The sequence below is a fragment of the Tursiops truncatus genome, chromosome 17 (genome assembly GCF_011762595.2).
Source record: "Tursiops truncatus isolate mTurTru1 chromosome 17, mTurTru1.mat.Y, whole genome shotgun sequence".
NCBI classification, from domain to species: domain Eukaryota; kingdom Metazoa; phylum Chordata; class Mammalia; order Artiodactyla; family Delphinidae; genus Tursiops; species Tursiops truncatus.
The window spans coordinates 27,990,108-28,007,150 of record NC_047050.1 but is presented as its reverse complement, the minus strand read 5'-3'; the positions used below and the strand labels follow the sequence as shown (position 1 = coordinate 28,007,150).

Genomic DNA, 17,043 nt, shown 5'->3' with positions numbered 1-17,043 from the left:
AAAAAAAAGAAATGCAAATTGAAACAATGAAAATATACGTCTACACAGAGAATTGTACCCGAATATTCATAAAGGCCCAAAATTGGGAGCAGCAGGTGAATGGATAAGCAAAGTGTACTATATCCACAAAACGAAATACCAATCAGGGACAGAAAGGAATGAACTATTGGTACAGGTAACAATGGGCGTGAATCTCCAAAACATCATGCTGAGTGAAAGAAGCTAAACCCAGAGCACATACTGTATGAGTACATTACCATGAAACTTTAGCGAAGGTCGTTTTAATCCATGGAAAAGAAAACAGAGCAATGCTTGCTTGGCGGGGTGGGGAGACTGGAGTTTGGCTGGGAGAAGGCAAAAGGGAGCTGTTTTGGGTGATGGAAATGTTACACATCTGGTTGTGGTGGTGGTTACAGGTACAAGCATTTGTCAAAACTCACCGAACTGTACAGTTAAAATGGGAGCACTTAATGGGTGGAAATTATACCTTTACAAAGTTGACTTAAAAAACAGAGATACTATTATTCATCATCTTTCAAATTTGTAGAATATGAAAACATCAGAATACCCAATATTGATTCATTCTATCTATCCATCACTTATCTAACAAACACCTGGAAACAGCACTTACTATGTGCCGGGTACTGTTTAAGTGTTTTAAAAGTAAAAACTCACTTTAGCCATTCCTATAATGATAATCACATGAGATAGATACTATTATTGTCACCATTTTTGCAAAAGAGGAAAGTGAAGCTCAGTAACTTGTCCAAGGCCACCGAAATGGTATGGTAAAATCAGGATGTGAACCCAGGGTGTATACTTTTAGCCGTTGCAAAATGCTATTTCTGATGTGGTGAGGTAGCTGGTCATGATTATATGCTGCTAGTGGAGTATAAGTACCATCTTTTTGTAAAGCAATTTGGCAACATTCATCAAAGGTTTTACATTTTTATGATTCTTTGATCTAGTAATTCTTTAGTATAGATTATCAGAAGCAGAAATAATTTTAAAATGTCTAAATGCCAAAAATGTTTCCTGGACCTCTGTTGCTAAATCCAGTGGACGCTACAAAGTCTTGTATCCTCTGCAGCACTTGACTCTGGTTCTCTCCTTCCTAAAGCACTGTTCCCTGGCCTTGCTGTCACCACAACCCATAGGTTTTTCCTCCTCAGTCTCGGGCTGTTTCTTCTCAAGTCTCCTTTTTCTCTGCTGTTCCTGAACTGAGTGTTGGCCCAACTTCCATTCTTACTCCTCTTTCCACTCTAAACCTTCTCCCTTACATACCTCATAAACCAACCATTTCCAGATCAAACTGGTAGCCCTGGTCTTCTTCTTGGGCTCCAGATTCATAATTCCCACAGGCTGCCAAATATCTACTCAAGGATGGCCTATAGGCGTCTCATGCATGCCCAGAATTGAACTTCCCTTTCCTCCAAATTCCTTTCCTCTTTTCGTAATTTCTAAGTGAAAACCACCACCGTCCACTCAGCTGACCACGCCATGACCTGGCAGTCATCCCTGATTCCTTTTCCTATAGACTCAGCAACCAAGTTCTGTCACTTCTACAATGAAACATCTTATCTCCCCACTTCTTTATATTTCCACTGCTCTACCTTAGTTCAAGCCTGTAATCTTGCCTAAATTACAACCTTGTTCTCTAAATTCAACAGTCATCTAATTTATAGCTTTGCAAATGTACCATTTCTTTCTCTGGCCTCATGGCTCTGGCACTTGCTGTCTTGCTGGGAATGCCTTTTCACCTAATGCAAATCTGATCACATCCATTCTATTTGTTGAAAGCTTACAACAGACTGGCTGGATCAGTACTGGTAACACACAAGACACAGTCCCTCGCCTCACAGAGCACTTGGTCTAGAAGGGAACACAGGCAAATAAATAAATGAAGAAACAATCCCATCTTGAGATAAGGGGTATTAAGGAAAAGAACAGGTAACGGAGAAACAGAATAAACGGGAATCAACTTCAGCCACTTTAGATTAAGAGGAAGAGTCAGGAGATGCATCTGCATCAGTTTCCTATGGCTGCTGTCAAAATTATCACAAATTTAGTGACTTAAAACAACACAAATTTATTATCTTATAGTTTGGTAAATCAGAAGTCCAAAACGAGTCTCACTGAGTTTAGATCAAGGTAAGACTGTGTTCCTTCTGGATGCCCCAGCTTCTAGAGTCTGCAGCATTCCTTGGCTAGTGGTTCCTTTCCTCCAGCAATGGTCGGGCCAAGTCCTTCCATACTGCCATCTCTCTGGCCCTCTCTCTTCTGCTTCCCTCTTCCACTTTTAAAGACCCTTATAATTACCAATGGGCTCAGATTCATAATTCAGAAAAACCTCCCCATCTTAACGTCAGCTGATTAGCAACTTTAACCTTAATTCCCCTTAACTGAACAGATTCATAGGTCCCAGGAATTAGGCCATGGGTATCTTTCGGGAGTCATATTCTACCTACCAAGCTTCTAAGACAAGGAAACATTTAAACTGAGACCAGAGGGTTTAGAGAAATGGCCAGTCAAGTAAGGGAGAGAGTGTCTGTGTGTGTGTGTGTGTGTATGTGTGTGTGTGTGTGTGTAAATGTGCTCCAGGCAGAAGGAAAGCCCTGTGCAGCAGCCATAAGGTGGAGAGCAGAGGGTGTGTGAAGCATTAGAAGAACTGGAGCCATGGAAGGGGCGAGTGTGCGAGAAGAAGGGAAGGACTCCCAGAAGAGACAGGGTCCTGTAGGCACTGGATGTTGTTCTAAGTAGAGGAGCAACACGACCTTAAATTCTTAATTTACATATATCAATGTCACCTGACTTTTTGAGTCCCTTAGTCCCAGCTCCACTCTCACTGCTCCCTGGAGCCGTCAATGGCTCCCACATCACCGGTCACCAGGGCTCAGCAGGTGCTTCCATACCCCCTTACAGTGTGAAAGTGTCCAACTCCCATTTCCCTCACTTTTCCCCACAACCATAAGCTGTAAGCTACTAAAGGAAGGGGCTAGGGCACACATTGGTTAAGTTATATTTATTGAATGAGACAGAACAAAACCTAGAAACAACTAATACATTACCAACCTAAAACAATGGTGAATTCTGGATAATATGATAGATCTAAGTTGAGGCCCTCACAATTTATGTTTATAATTTGGGAAAATAAAAGTTTGACCTCAGCTATGAAAAGGTGTAACAAATTGGGAAAATACTGAAAATTGAAAATAGTGGCTCTCTTGGGGTGGTGGCATACTGGGTAATTTTTATTCTGGACTATATTAATTTTTTCCAAGTTCTCTACTATTTGTATGCTATTTCAACAGATATATTTTAAGTTTAAAAAGGTAAATGAGAAAACCAAACCCTCCCTTGTACAAACATATTAAGTTTAAGACATAAAGGGAGACTCATGGACTAATAATTGGGGAAAGTTAGACTTAAATGGCAAAATCTAAAAGAAATGTATTTATAAGAAATATTTAGCATGTCAATACTTACCATACTCAAGAGATGGCATAACATAATACATACATCCAGACAAATGGACGTGTGATTCACACTGAGAGGCACTATTTAAACACTGACTTTTATGATTCATCCCTAGATTCTAATCTCATTCTTAAAAATATCAGTTTATACCATTAAGTGCACTTGATATTAAGGTAGACATTCTCTGGAAATTAGTACTTTCACTCCTGATTTCTTCCTCTTCCCCTTTGCCTGGTATACCTCAATTTAAAATTTTTGAGTCCTTTTCTTTCTTGGTGCTTTTCTTGTACACAATGGATGCCTGAATTTTTTCATCTAAACAACTTTCTTAAAAAGAAAAAGGAATCGGATACATTCACATACTGGAGAAACTAGCAGGTTTCAATTATCACTCATTTGATGTTTTCTGTATATTATGCTTTAATGCTTTTACCTTTTCATCCTTTTTTACGGATTTGTTACGCTGTGTTATTTTTTCCCTTTGTAAGATAGCAATTCAAAGTGTATTTCTAGTCTATTAAGTTACTTTTAAAATTTTAATAACATATTTATAAAAAGAAAATGGTGCATAAAATCAGCAAAAGCTCAACTAAAATACTTGGGCACTCTGCTAATGAAATCTCTCAGTTACCTGAGGGTCTCAACTAGACACTCCTTACTCTTATCCTTGTGAGAATCTTCCTAAAATGTCTACAGTCCTGCCTACACATACTCTCCATTCAAGGAAAGAATCTTTCCCAGTGATGGAGGCCCTCGCATCACCTCATTCACTGCTCAGTCCCCTGGAACACAGATGATGAAGATGAGCTACAGCTGCACTGACCTTGCTCTTTTTTTTTTTTTTTTTTTTTTTTTTTTTTTGCGGTACGCGGGCCTCTCACTGTTGTTGCCTCCCCCGTTGCGGAGCACAGGCTCCGGACGCGCAGGCTCAGCGGCCATGGCTCAGGGGCCCAGCCGCTCCGCGGCACGTGGGATCTTCCCGGACCGGGGCACGAACCCGTGTCCCCTGCATCGGCAGGAGGACTCTCAACCACTGCGCCACCAGGGAAGCCCTGACCTTGCTCTTTTTAAAAATTAAATCCAAAATTTAAAAACTTTATAACTTTCCTATTCCCCTGTAAGTAAAACAGAATTTTACTGTAAAAGTGGATTTTACTTTATTCCATTATAGAAATGACTCTCAAAGCTTACTCATTTCCACTAGAAATTAGGTCCCTTAATTAGTAATGTAAGATTTGAATGCCGTAATATGCTGCCATTCAGACGTGAGCAGAGACTATTCCAGAGCAATTAAATGGGGAATTTCTTCCATCCCTAGCCTCCAACATTTCCCCAAGAGTAGCTCTCATCAATCTTAGTGAACTCCTAAAGGGTCAACTCTGTTTGACATTAATTCCTTCTACTATCAGAACAGTTCTTTCTGATGCGTGAATAATATGATTGAAAAAGAAGAGGCAGTAGAGCTCATTCCATGGTTCTCAGATGTCAGTAGGTATCAAAACTACCTGGGTATGTATTTAAAATGCAGATTCCTAGGCTCATCCCCTGGCCCTACAGAACCTGATTTCCCAGGTCTGACATTAGAATCTTTTTTTTTTTTTTTTAAAGATCCAGAAGATGCTGACATATTTGACCATTGGTCTACACATTGAGAAAGCTGGTGGAATCCCTTTCTTGAAGTGTGAGGGTGGAGAGACTGTACAGCTTAGCACAAAAATAAAATCTGCCTGGGGCTTCTCGGTTCACAACTACTGCCACCACTTACGGTGGCTCATCCCTTCTTCCTTCCACTTTAAGGATAAGATATAAAGGATGTGGAACATGCCCAAGACACACTGCTGATAGGTGGCAGAATCAAGACCAAGAACTCACTAGTACTGTCTTAGCTATATGCTGTACCATATAGCTATACCATAGCTATAAAGATGTACCATAGTTTATTCATTCATTCACCTACGGAGGGACATCTTGGTTGCTTCCAAGTTTTGGCAATTATGAATCAAGCTGCTATAAATATCCATGTGCAGATTTTTGTCTGAACATAAGTTTTCAACTCCTTTGGGTAAATACCAAGTAGTGTGACAGCTGGATCATACAATAAAAGTATGTTCAGTTTTTTAAGAAATTTCTGCAACATGTTGCATTCCCACCAATAGTGAACGACAGACAGTTCCTGTTGCTCCACATTCTTGCCAACATTTGGTGTTGTTAGTGTTTTGGAATTTTGCCATTCTATTAGGTATGTAGTGGTACTGCAGTATTGTTTTATCTATTTTTTTTTAATTGCAGTAAAATACACATAATATAAAATTGGCATCATAACCATTTTTTAAGTGTACAATTCAGTAGTTTTAAGTACCTTCACGTTGTTGTGCAACCAATCTCCAGAACTCTTCTAATCTTGCAAAACTGAAACTCTATACACACAGCATTAGTTTGCTAGGGCTGCATAATAAAAATACCACAGACTGGGTGGTTCAAACAACATAAATTTATTTTGTCACAGTTTTGGAAGCCTGAAGTCTAAGATCAAGGTGTTGGCGAGTTTGATTTCTTCTGAAGCCTCTCTCCTTGGCTTGCAGATGGTCTCCCACATTGTGTCCTCACATGGGCTCCCCTCTGTGCACAGGCATCCCTAGTGTCTGTGGGTCCAAATTTCCTCTTCTTACAAGGACACCAGTCAGATTGGCTTAGTGCTTACCCTGGTGGCCTCATTTTAACTTAATCATCTCTTTGAAGGCTCTATCTCCAAATATAATCACACTCTGACTACTGGGGGTTAAGACTTCAACATATGGATTTTGAGGGAACACAATTCAGCCCCAAACGCCAAAGAAGCAACAACTTCCCATTCCCTCCTCCCGCAGCAACCACTCCTCTACCTTCTGTCTCTATGAACTTGACTGCTCCAGTTACTTCATAAAGTGGAATCATACAGCATTTGTCTTTTTGTGACTAGCTTAATGTATTCAAGGTTCATCTATGTATGTATCAGAAATTCCTTCCTTTTTAAGGGTGCATAATCTTCCATTATATGTATATACCACATTTTGCTTATCAACTCATTTGTTGATCGACCCTTGGGTTGTGTCCACATTTTAGCTATTGTGAATAATGCTGCTATGAACATAGGTATACAAATAACTGTTCAAGACCCTGTTTTCAATTCTTTGGAGTATATACTCAGAAGTGAAATTGTCCTGAGAATTTTTAAGCATGCACTGAAGTTCTGGCTCTCCTACTCATATCTCTCTCCTTAGGATAATCCTTGCTTTATTCTGTGACATCACAATCTAAGACCTTAGATTATTTATTTCTTCCACAGTGTGTATTAATCAGCAAATCATAAATGGGTATGAGTCAGGGACCTGTGAGATAAGAAACACCATAAATATTTTATCATATTAATCCAGGTATCGTTCAGGCAATTGGTAACTTGAACAATTATAATAAACAAGATAAGGAATCTTGAGCATACTTTAAAAACTTGAAGGTGGCATCAAAATGGCAAATCTAGAAACTCAGTTATAAATTAATAGGAATTTTCAAAATAACACATATAGTCATGACTATCCTAACTTACTTAAATTTTTAGTTCTATAAAAATAGAACCCTAGTTTAATTTGTGAAGTAATATGAATTTGTCATCAATATCCTCATTTTAATGCAGAAGCTCAATACCTTCTCTTCTATCATGAGTAGAGGTATAAAAATAATCATGCATTTTTCTTTACAAGAAAGATTCCATGCCCTACACAGATGAAAAATTTAAGAAATTATTTTTTTTTAGGAATACTGAAAGTCAGTATAGCACAGAGAATAAGAAAATATGGTCTAGTTTCAAGTCATAGCTGTGACTTTCTACTGTGTGACATTGGGCAAGTTACTTAACCTATCATTTTCTCATCTGTGAAATGGGGATGGTAAGTCCAAATTTCAACTGTTTGGATGATAAAATTAGTTAATATATGTTAAATGCCTGGCACATACTAAGCTCTCAATAAATGTCAGCTACTAACAGCATAAATTGGCAAACCACATAACTGGAAAGGACCATGACATAACTTGTCATCTCACTAGAATAAAGAGAGAGTAACTACCCCACTCCCACTATTGTAACAAATTATTAGAATTTGTTTTGTTAAGCTATGTCCTCAATTAGTTAAATTACTAAGAAATGTATCACTAAGATACAGCATTATGTTCTTATTCTTCAGTAGTATATGTCACAAGTTAGAAAAGAAATAGCATCTAAGTGGTTTGGATATATTATGGATATATAAGATATTTGGATGTGATGGCTGATATTTTTTATATTCATGATATTCACAAAAATGATTTCATTAATTGCTTCTTAAAAAATATCAAGTGTATAATGCAAAAGTACCAATAACTTATGTTGAAATACACCACCCCCAAGTAAGAATATAAGGAAAAAATGTGATTTTATAATTTCAAATTAGAGAAACTTTATAATTGTCAGTGTTAATCCATCTTCAACACATCAGAAAAAGTCTTTATGATCTTTTACTATGGTGTACAATAAGAAACATCATTGGAAAGATTTCAATATAAGATTTTTACAATATAAGATTTTACACATATATATAAGTAAACATATGTAAATAAATGATATCTATCCATATTTATGTGAAAAAGAATGATACTCAAACTGTTCTCTACAACTAAAATGTCATTAATATAATGAGACCTAATGTCACTGCAGAAACCTTTGAACTTTTAAGAAAGGATGGATGAAACAATGTTGTTATGATATATTAAACTCCATTTCCCACTCATTGCCTCTGTGACTTCTGGACAGCAAAATGTGGCCACAGATGAAGCAGGAAGAAGCCAAAGAACTTAGGGGAAAGTAAGGGCAAAGTTCCACCATTCCAAGGCAAGTTGCAGAAGCCTTCACAGTCAGCCCTCAGAGTTCAGTTTCATCTGGAAAATCCCAAACTTTCCTGATTCCTTACTGAAGTCACAGGCTACAACTGAACTTCTAGATTTTGAATAGTAGTTTGCAAGCTATGCTTTGTAACATCCCTGGCTTTCACTGATGACCTCATGACTTCCTGTGAAATTCTTTAAACAGAATCCAATTTAGTTCACAACAATTTAAATACTATATATGCCGTAAAGCACTTTCAGGGAGGGAGGTATGGAGGAAAGAGTGGGTGGGGGAAAAAAAACGAGAACAAGAATTTCCAAGGGTGTGGGAAAATTCTAGGAGTAACACTTCAAAAAGAAGAGAGTAGAAACTACTTCCGGAAATGCAAAATATGTGTATCGTGCCTCATTTGTATAAACTAGAACAATTCAGATATTTCAACAATCACATACTGAACACCCAGGGAAAGGAGACGGCATTCAGTGACATACCTCACCTCCTGCACTACACTGAGAGGAGGGCCCCTAGCAGAGGCCATCAAGTTGGCCTTTGTGAGTTCAGGTCAGGGAGAACTAGAAGATGCTCTCCTGCTCAGATGCTGCTTCTGTTACTTTAGGCACTGCCTTGATGACTGCAGTCACACTCTCAAGCTAGGAAAGGTGGTCCTGACCCTCCCCTAGGTGCTGGGACCAATCCTCTGCAGTGATTACTGACTCGTTAGTAATTTTTGTTTTTATTGCTTTACTTCTTACTTAAACTGCATGTGCTGGCTGAATTTTAATTCAAGTGTGATCACAGCGCTGTTCCTCAGCGCTGTGGAATCCTTCCAAGTCCTGCCTTGAACGGTTAAGTCATTTTGTTTAACGGAGCAGCTTTTGATGCATGTTGCTGTTTGAAAATTCCAAACTGTAGTAAAAGACGAAGCACACGGTCTCGTGAAATAGGAGTTTACTGAGCGCTTCCATCTTTTGGGGTGAAAATTATAAAACACCCCCTTTTCGTGTGATGGCAAATCTCGCTTTTAGAAATTTATATCAGATACCAAATTAAGTCACAAGTCAAATATCCCTCTCAATCATCAGGATGATGAAAAGAAGTGCACAAGGAAGAGGTTTTTTAAATTACTATTATTGTTTTAACGGGGAGGGCTGAAGAGTTCACCTTTTTGTGTGTGTGTCATCCAGAAGAGGTGGCAAAATCGGATTTTGTTTGCTTGTTCGTTTTAAACAACCGAAACACGGTCTCAGCAAGAATCGCCTATTAAAACCATCAATTCCCAACAGGAAAATCAATCCCAAGGGTGCCTCGGGGCAAAGCGCCCTGGTAACCCCTGCGCCTCTGCCACAGGTGGACGCGGAGCAACAAGGACACTCGGTCGCCCTCGGGTCCCTACGCCCAGAGTCTGAAGCCACGCGGGCGCGCCCGAGCTCCTGGGCTCTTTGTCGAGAGCCCGGCGCAGCGCCGGGCCCCATTGGTTAACGCGGTCGGTCCGGGCCATCCTGGTCCCGCGTCCCTCCCCCATCCCGGCGTCCAGGGCCTGGGCGCCGGCCACGTGGCCCCTGCTCGCGGGTTTCCCGGTCTCCGGGATGCGCGTCCACGCCGCGCCGCCCAACCCACGAGACAAGGGGGTGGTCTTCTCCCAGGACCGCGGGCTCGGAAGTCCGCCCCCTCCCCGCCTCCCGCACTCACCGCTTTGAGATCCAGGACGCCGTCCTTGGCCTCCTGAAGCAGCGACACGAACTTGGTGGTGAGCAGTCCCAGGCTCTTCTCGTGCCTGCTGCTGCCGCCCCCGCCGCCCCCGAGAGGCGGCGGCGGCGGCGGCGGCGGGGGCTGCGCCTGGGACTGCTGCGGCTGCGGCCGCTGGCCCTGCCCCTGGCCCTGCGGCGCCGGCTGCCCGGAGCCCGCGGGCTCGGCCGCCGCCATCGCGTCCCCGCGCCGCGGTGGTGCGGCCCCCGCGCTCGGCCACCTGCCGGGTCGGCTCCGCGGCGGCCGCTGCCGTCGCCGCCCGCCGAGGGCGGGACGAAGGGTCGCGGGCTCCTGCAAACAACAGGTGCGCTGCGCCCACCCGCCTGGGGGCCGCTCGGCGCGCCGGGCCTCCGCCCCCTCCCCGAGCCTGGGGACGCGAGAAGGAAGCCCACGATCGAGGGGAGGGGGAGTGGAAGCGAGAAGAAGGGGCGGCTAGGGGTGGGGACCCGAGTTTAAATGGCAGGAAGTGACGCCGCGGCCCGCCGTTGCTTGGAAACGCATTTTTCTGTAGGAAGGAGGGGCGAGCGGAGCGGAGGGCAGCGTCGGTGACTGGGTTTCACACTTGCCTCCCTGCTGTTGGCGAGCCGACCCCGGGAGCGGCGACCTCCCGCAGCAACGCCGGGAGGAAACAAGGGCTTCAGGGCAGGAAAAAACCCTGCCGGGTGGCCATCAATTTCTGAGCCGCTGGGTCCGTGGAGCCACACGAGATTAGCCTTCGGTCACTTACCTTGATTGGGCGGTTTCTGCTGTCTGCTCTTTTCGAGCTTTAGGATCCTTTGCAAATATTTCAGTGACTCGGACCAAATGCAGGGTTATATTCCATAGATTATCTTTTTGGATTTGAAATACAGGAAAAACAGAATCATGGAATCATAGGTAGAGATACTGGGGTGTGGAGGGAGAGGTCCTGAATTGCTCAGACTCGCCGCTGGACTCCAGATCTCCTGCATTTAAAACAGTGTTCTTAATACCTTACTGGAACCAAATTATATTGTGTTATTTAGAATATTAGGCACCCGCAGGTTCTTGTGTTTCGTGATACCCCAAACTATTGATGGGAAATGAGATAACACACAGATCTGGGTAAAAGTTTTTTCTCATTTGATTACAAACTCTCGAGAGTCAGAACTAAATTTTAAATGAGTTGGTGTCACACACAACACTTTGGATATAGTAGATGCTCAATAAATATTAGGTGAATGAAAATTCCATATGATGGTAATTAATCAAGAAAGTTTCATGCAAGAAATATTTTAAATTTAAAATAACAATAAACTAGCAAAAAAGGGTCACTGGAATGAAGTGAAATACTCAGCAGCATTAGCTAGTAAAACTGGACACACCATTTATAACAAAATATTTATGCTTCCAATTCATAGGTACAGAACTTCATTAATAACCAGACAACCTTTATTTAATCAAAAAACTCTATAAGCAAAACTTGGAATTAAAAACCTTTAGTAGGGCTTCCCTGGTGGCACAGTGGTTGAGAGTCCGCCTGCCGATGCAGGGGACATGGGTTCGTGCCCCTGACCGGGAAAATCCCTCATGCCGCGGGGCGGCTGGGCCCGTGAGCCATGGCCGCTGAGCCTGCGCGTCCGGAGCCTGTGCTCCGCAACGGGAGAGGCCACAACAGTGAGAGGCCCGCGTACCAAAAAAAAAACTTTAGTAAAACATGAAAAATTCAATTAATAAAACCACTCAATTTAAGTTATCTCAAAATGGGTTCTGCTATGTGATTTGGCATTAGCAAAATTATTATTTTACAAATTAAATTAATTTGCAAATTAGTTTTAATTTATTATTAATAAATTAATAGAATTAATAAATACAATAGTGTTTCTTAAGGAGGTTTTAGTTTTAATTTGAAGTGGTAACATTGTGCTATCGATGCAGGGACAGGAATTGATAAAAATAAAGTTGTTATTTTAAAAAACTTTTTTATATATGTCTTAGCTTGGTCTGCCATAACAAAAATACCATAGACAAGATGACTTAAACAACAGAAATTTATTTTCTCACAGTTCTGGAGTCTGGAAGTTCGGGTGCCAGCATGGTCAGGTTCTGGTGAGGCCTCTCTTCCTGGCTTGTAGACAGCTACCTTCTCTCTGTGTCCTCACATAGCAGAGAGAGAGAGCAAACAAGTTCTCTGATGTCTTTTCTTATAAGGGCACTAATCCCATCATGAGGGCCCCACTCTGTGACCTCGTCTAAACCTATACCTCTCGAAGGCTCTCTCTCCAAATGTGGTTAAGGCTTTAACATATAAATTTTGGGGAGACACAATTCATTCCATAGCATGTAGTATTAAATCATAATAACTATTTTGGTAATTTTTTAATTGTTCTTTTTAATTTCAGTTTTTAAAGTTTTTCTACAATGCAGTTATTATTAATGATGCTAATAGGTCATTTGAAATTTATTTTGCAATATTTTTGTGTTTTTCACAATGAATTTTTCATTTGTTTAAACTCAGTAGGATTCAACTAAAACACATTCACGAGTTAGCAGCTATTTCAATTAGCCTTCAAAATCCTATGTCTGTCAGAGAAACTACAAATTACTTGCACCAGTGGCTTCCAAACTTTAAGGAGAAAAATCATCTATGGTGTTTGTTAAAAATGTGATTCTTTTTTCCAAATTTCAGAGATTAAATCAGCATTTGATATGAGAATTTGACCTGGGAATCTGCATTTCTTCACAGATAGTTTCAGGTAATTCTCATGCACACAGTCACTCCTTTGAAAACACTGAATAACACAATGAAAAATAATAAAATATATCATTTTTCCTAAAACTGCTAAAGATCAGAGCCTGATAATGCAAAAGTCTTTTTAATATTTTGAAACTTTTTGGAATTTCTGCTAATGAATTATTTAAAAATGTGATTTTAAAAAATCAGAATATAAATAATCTTTAAGAAACTGATATTGGTCACTGTTTGAAGTATATTACTCTGAATTTGATTTCTGTATCCTTTTGGCTATAAAGGAGACAACTCTAAATGGCTATCAATTGCTACACTAGTTCTTTGTACCAATTCTGACAAAAGCCTAATAATTCTTTCCATCAAAAGTTAGGACTCATAGCATATTCTCAAGAAGTAGGTAAGATTTTTGTGCACTAGAATAATCCAGTTAAACTAAACCGTATTGCATTGACCTATGTAGTACTAAATGCATGACAGTAATCCTTTGTTAAATTCAGACTAATTACACTGGATTAACTGGGCAAATATTATGATCTATTATAATATTGTTTATATGCTCCTGATTATATTTTCATTATTTTTATGCATTTTGGAAGTGCAGCTGCTTAGCCAATTCAGGAGTAGGAGGGAGAACTTCAGTGTTTTGAATTCGACGGAATGACTTATTAGCCCATAGTTCACTGGACTGAGTGTCACATTTGTGGAATTTCACATATGTTATTTTCATAGAAGTCCAGGATCAGTTTAATATATGTGCAGTTGTGTCATAATATAGTAGGTAACTATTCAAGAAAATTCAACCAAATTTTATTTTGTTCACTGGTGGTGGCATACTGATTTTCAAATGCATCAGCCTATCAGTTGGAAGTGATAGGTTGGAACTTCCAACTCTCAGGTGTCCTTTGAGCTAAGAAACTTCATCAAAAGGCTGCTTACATCAGCTTTATTACTCCCTTGTTTAATCTGTTCAAAGTTAATGAAGATAAAATTTGGCTTTCTGTTTTTCCTTCCAAATCTTACAACACACAAACATCTATCTTATGCAGTTTCAAGATTAAAAAAATTAGGTAAACACATATGTTTCAAGGATTATTAATCGTCACATTATGACAAACAACATTATTTTTTACCTACCTATAACCTGCATGGTATAGTAATAATATGATAGATAACCCAAAGACCTTGACTTCAGAAGTGTGTACCCTGTAAGCAGAAACGGGAAATGAAGATTACATTCAAACACCTATAGAAATATAATTCACACACATTAAAGAGATTTTAAATTTTATTTAGTGACTTATACTCTACCTTATTGCCCTATCAAGGCAGCTTACCGAAAGAGGGAAGCTTACATTCAGAAGGCAGCTTACATTAAAAAATATGGCATGATATTAAAAGAAACAAATAGTTGCTTCTAAATCTTCTTGAAGAGTCAGATTGAAAATTCGAATTCTCATCTTCATTAAGTTAAAACTTACGATTTGATGTTGGGGTTTGAACTTCAACCACACATATTCAAATTTAAGAACAAGAGATCCAAGTTTGTTGTAACAAAAATAAACTCAACTAATATACACTAGAAGCTTCTATTTACTAACACCTGAACAGTCCTCTGACTGCTCTTGTGGATAAAAAGGGAAGGTAAATATGGTCAAACATTTACAGAAACTGTATGTCACTTAGACCTTCCTGAAAAATCAAGTTGCTCAGCAACTCTCCCACTGGAAACACTGTTGATAACACTGTTTTTTTGAAATTTCAGTAAGGTAAAAGTGTTTATCACTAAACTACCAAAGCAAGATGACTGCCGTGCAAATAATAAGCCATAGCATAAAGACCTCCTATTCACAATACATTGCCCCAATTAAGACACAAACTTAAAAATCATACGCTCTGATACAAACCCTTTGGTAACTAATACCCTGTGTCAACCTAGAGTTGACAATTTTTGAATTTATCACCAAGAGAGAGTAATTCTAAGTCAAAAGTGGTTTTATCAAAAGAATTTCTCACCAGTGAATGGTCCCCACATCATTCAATTCCTTGTGTAGTGTCACATCTATTCCCTAGATTGAAAAAATAAAGCACTCTAAAATAAATCCCTCAAGATAATGATTATAGGTACCCTAGAATTATCTAATGTTAATAAATGTACCATCCTATCTTGCTCTACTGTAATTGACTATTTTATTTATAAAAATACCTATTTATTTAATTATATGTGTGCCATTTATAAAAATTAGGGAATTTATTCAGCAAAAATTAAATTCAGACTCTCAGTGGATATCTCCCAACTAAGTCATGTTAGCCATACACGTTACAAAATGAAATAATACATTCTTTTAGAATCTCTGAAAAAAAATGTCTTGTAAACTGGAAAAAAAAATTACCTTTGGGATCTTTCCTCAGTCAGTAAATCATCCAACAATCTATCTGTCTTTTGTAATTGTGTGATATGCATATTACTAGTGTTAACAGAATGACTGTAGCTGATACATGGTAAATCTTTTGTTATTTTAATACTTTCATGATTAATTTAATGTGGATTAGGCAAAAATTAAAAATAAACATGACCAAAACATTAAACTAGTGATTTCATTTATGTTATTTAAGTTGTGGCTAAAAGAGATATTTAATTTTTAAAAGTAAGTCCATTTTTGGAAAACTGATAAGAAACTAATAGTTTGGGTAGTGTGAAACCCCAAAATCATGAAGGTGAAATTAACGATGTTATGCCAATTTTTATATGGTCAGTTTATTCAATGATCATAATCAGTTGAACTTTGGTAAACACTTATCTTTTAACTGACAGGAAGAAAACAATTTAGAAAACTTAAACTACTCTTGTAGTTTTTAGCCAATTATGCATCACAAAGAATTTCCTCTCAAAGTTCAGAATTGTTATGTGGGTTTTATCAGTAAAGAGAGCAAGTAGACAGATTTCATAAGATCAGTAATGTTTACAAAATAGTAGGTGATACCTGCCAGCATTGTTAACACTGAGTAGGAGGGAGAGTCCAGGATTTGAAAGTATAAACTAGTGTTCTCTTCACCACTGTCCAGAAGAAAATATCTGCCAGTCAAGAAGCTCCTCCCCACAAAGGTTTAAGGATAATGGAAAGAAGTGGTATAGACCAATCTTCAAAGTCTCCCACTGTGCCCTTACTCTCAGGGGACCACATCCTAAGAAAACAGACTCTAAAATCAAGACAGGTACATTACCAACAAATATAGCAGTATGTATATGGAAGTGAAAAACTGGCGAACAAAAATAAGATAATCCATTGGAAGTTGCGGCAGCTATGAGAACAGCCTACTGCAAGGTGGGAGGTGGTTGGGAAGCATATAACCATGAAGTGAGTCAAGAGTAATTATCTACTGTGGGCAGTACTGCCAGACAGTAGTCAAAATCCTAGAAAGATATTGAAAATTCTTATGATATTGAACTAGACCCCAAATTCTCAAGATTATAAGAACAACCATTTCCTTAGGTTTAAGTAAAAGGTATTCCAAGAATTTGATAAAATGGAAAATAAAAATCCAACCTCAATTATAAATCACATTCTTACTTAGATCCATGTGTATATAAGCAGACTACAGCTTATATACTTCTTGAAGGAAGTATAAGGAAAAATTCAGTTTACTTACAGATGTAACAACTATACTTCTAAATTCCTTTCCAAAACCTGGTAGGAGTCATGGTGGAAAACTGTACAGCAGCCCCTGGAAATGAGTGTTTTGATTTGGTGAGACTCAGGTTAAGACCCACAGACTGATCACCCTATATAATTTCCTCTAAGTATGTATATCAAACCAAAGAGAGTGGCCACGTGGGAAGGATGCTTACCCTTTCTTTAAAGCCTGAACATATCCTCAGCTAGATCCTGAGGTAAGGGTTGAGGGTGGGGATTGGTTCTAGCTTTTGTTTCATGAGTTCTAATAAATAGATGTTTGTTTCTTTTGCTTTGTAGGTGGCTGTCTGTATGCCTGATTCAACAGACCTCTCAAAGAGTGATAATGGGGTAAAGTGATAATTTGGTAGGGAGCTCTAGAAAGGACAAGGTTTGAGCTATCTGATGGGAAGCAATTGGGTCAGACTGTTGACTTAGACCCAAGCTGTGCCACTGATGGTGGGAATAAGAGCATGACTGAGCTGTAATGAAAGAACTCAATCAGAATCTAGGCACCCTAGAACAGCTGTCTTAAATTTATGTAC

General features: G+C 39.3%; 1 protein-coding gene and 1 long non-coding RNA gene across 3 annotated transcripts in view; one reads left to right on the top strand and one right to left on the bottom strand.

Moving 5' to 3' along the window:
- The window catches only part of E2F5 (E2F transcription factor 5), a 27,665-nt gene extending 17,371 nt beyond the window's left edge, over positions 1-10,294 (bottom strand). For both annotated transcript variants that reach the window (XM_019926308.3, XM_019926309.3), the window contains exon 1: positions 10,061-10,294. In XM_019926308.3, the coding sequence (XP_019781867.1) occupies positions 10,061-10,294 (234 nt within the window). The remainder of the gene's footprint in view (positions 1-10,060) is intronic.
- The window catches only part of LOC141276906 (uncharacterized), a 20,071-nt gene continuing 13,309 nt past the window's right edge, over positions 10,282-17,043 (top strand). Inside the window, exons 1-3 of the long non-coding RNA XR_012327241.1 lie at positions 10,282-10,421; positions 12,765-12,831; positions 16,799-16,849. This is a non-coding gene — a long non-coding RNA (uncharacterized lncRNA). The remainder of the gene's footprint in view (positions 10,422-12,764; positions 12,832-16,798; positions 16,850-17,043) is intronic.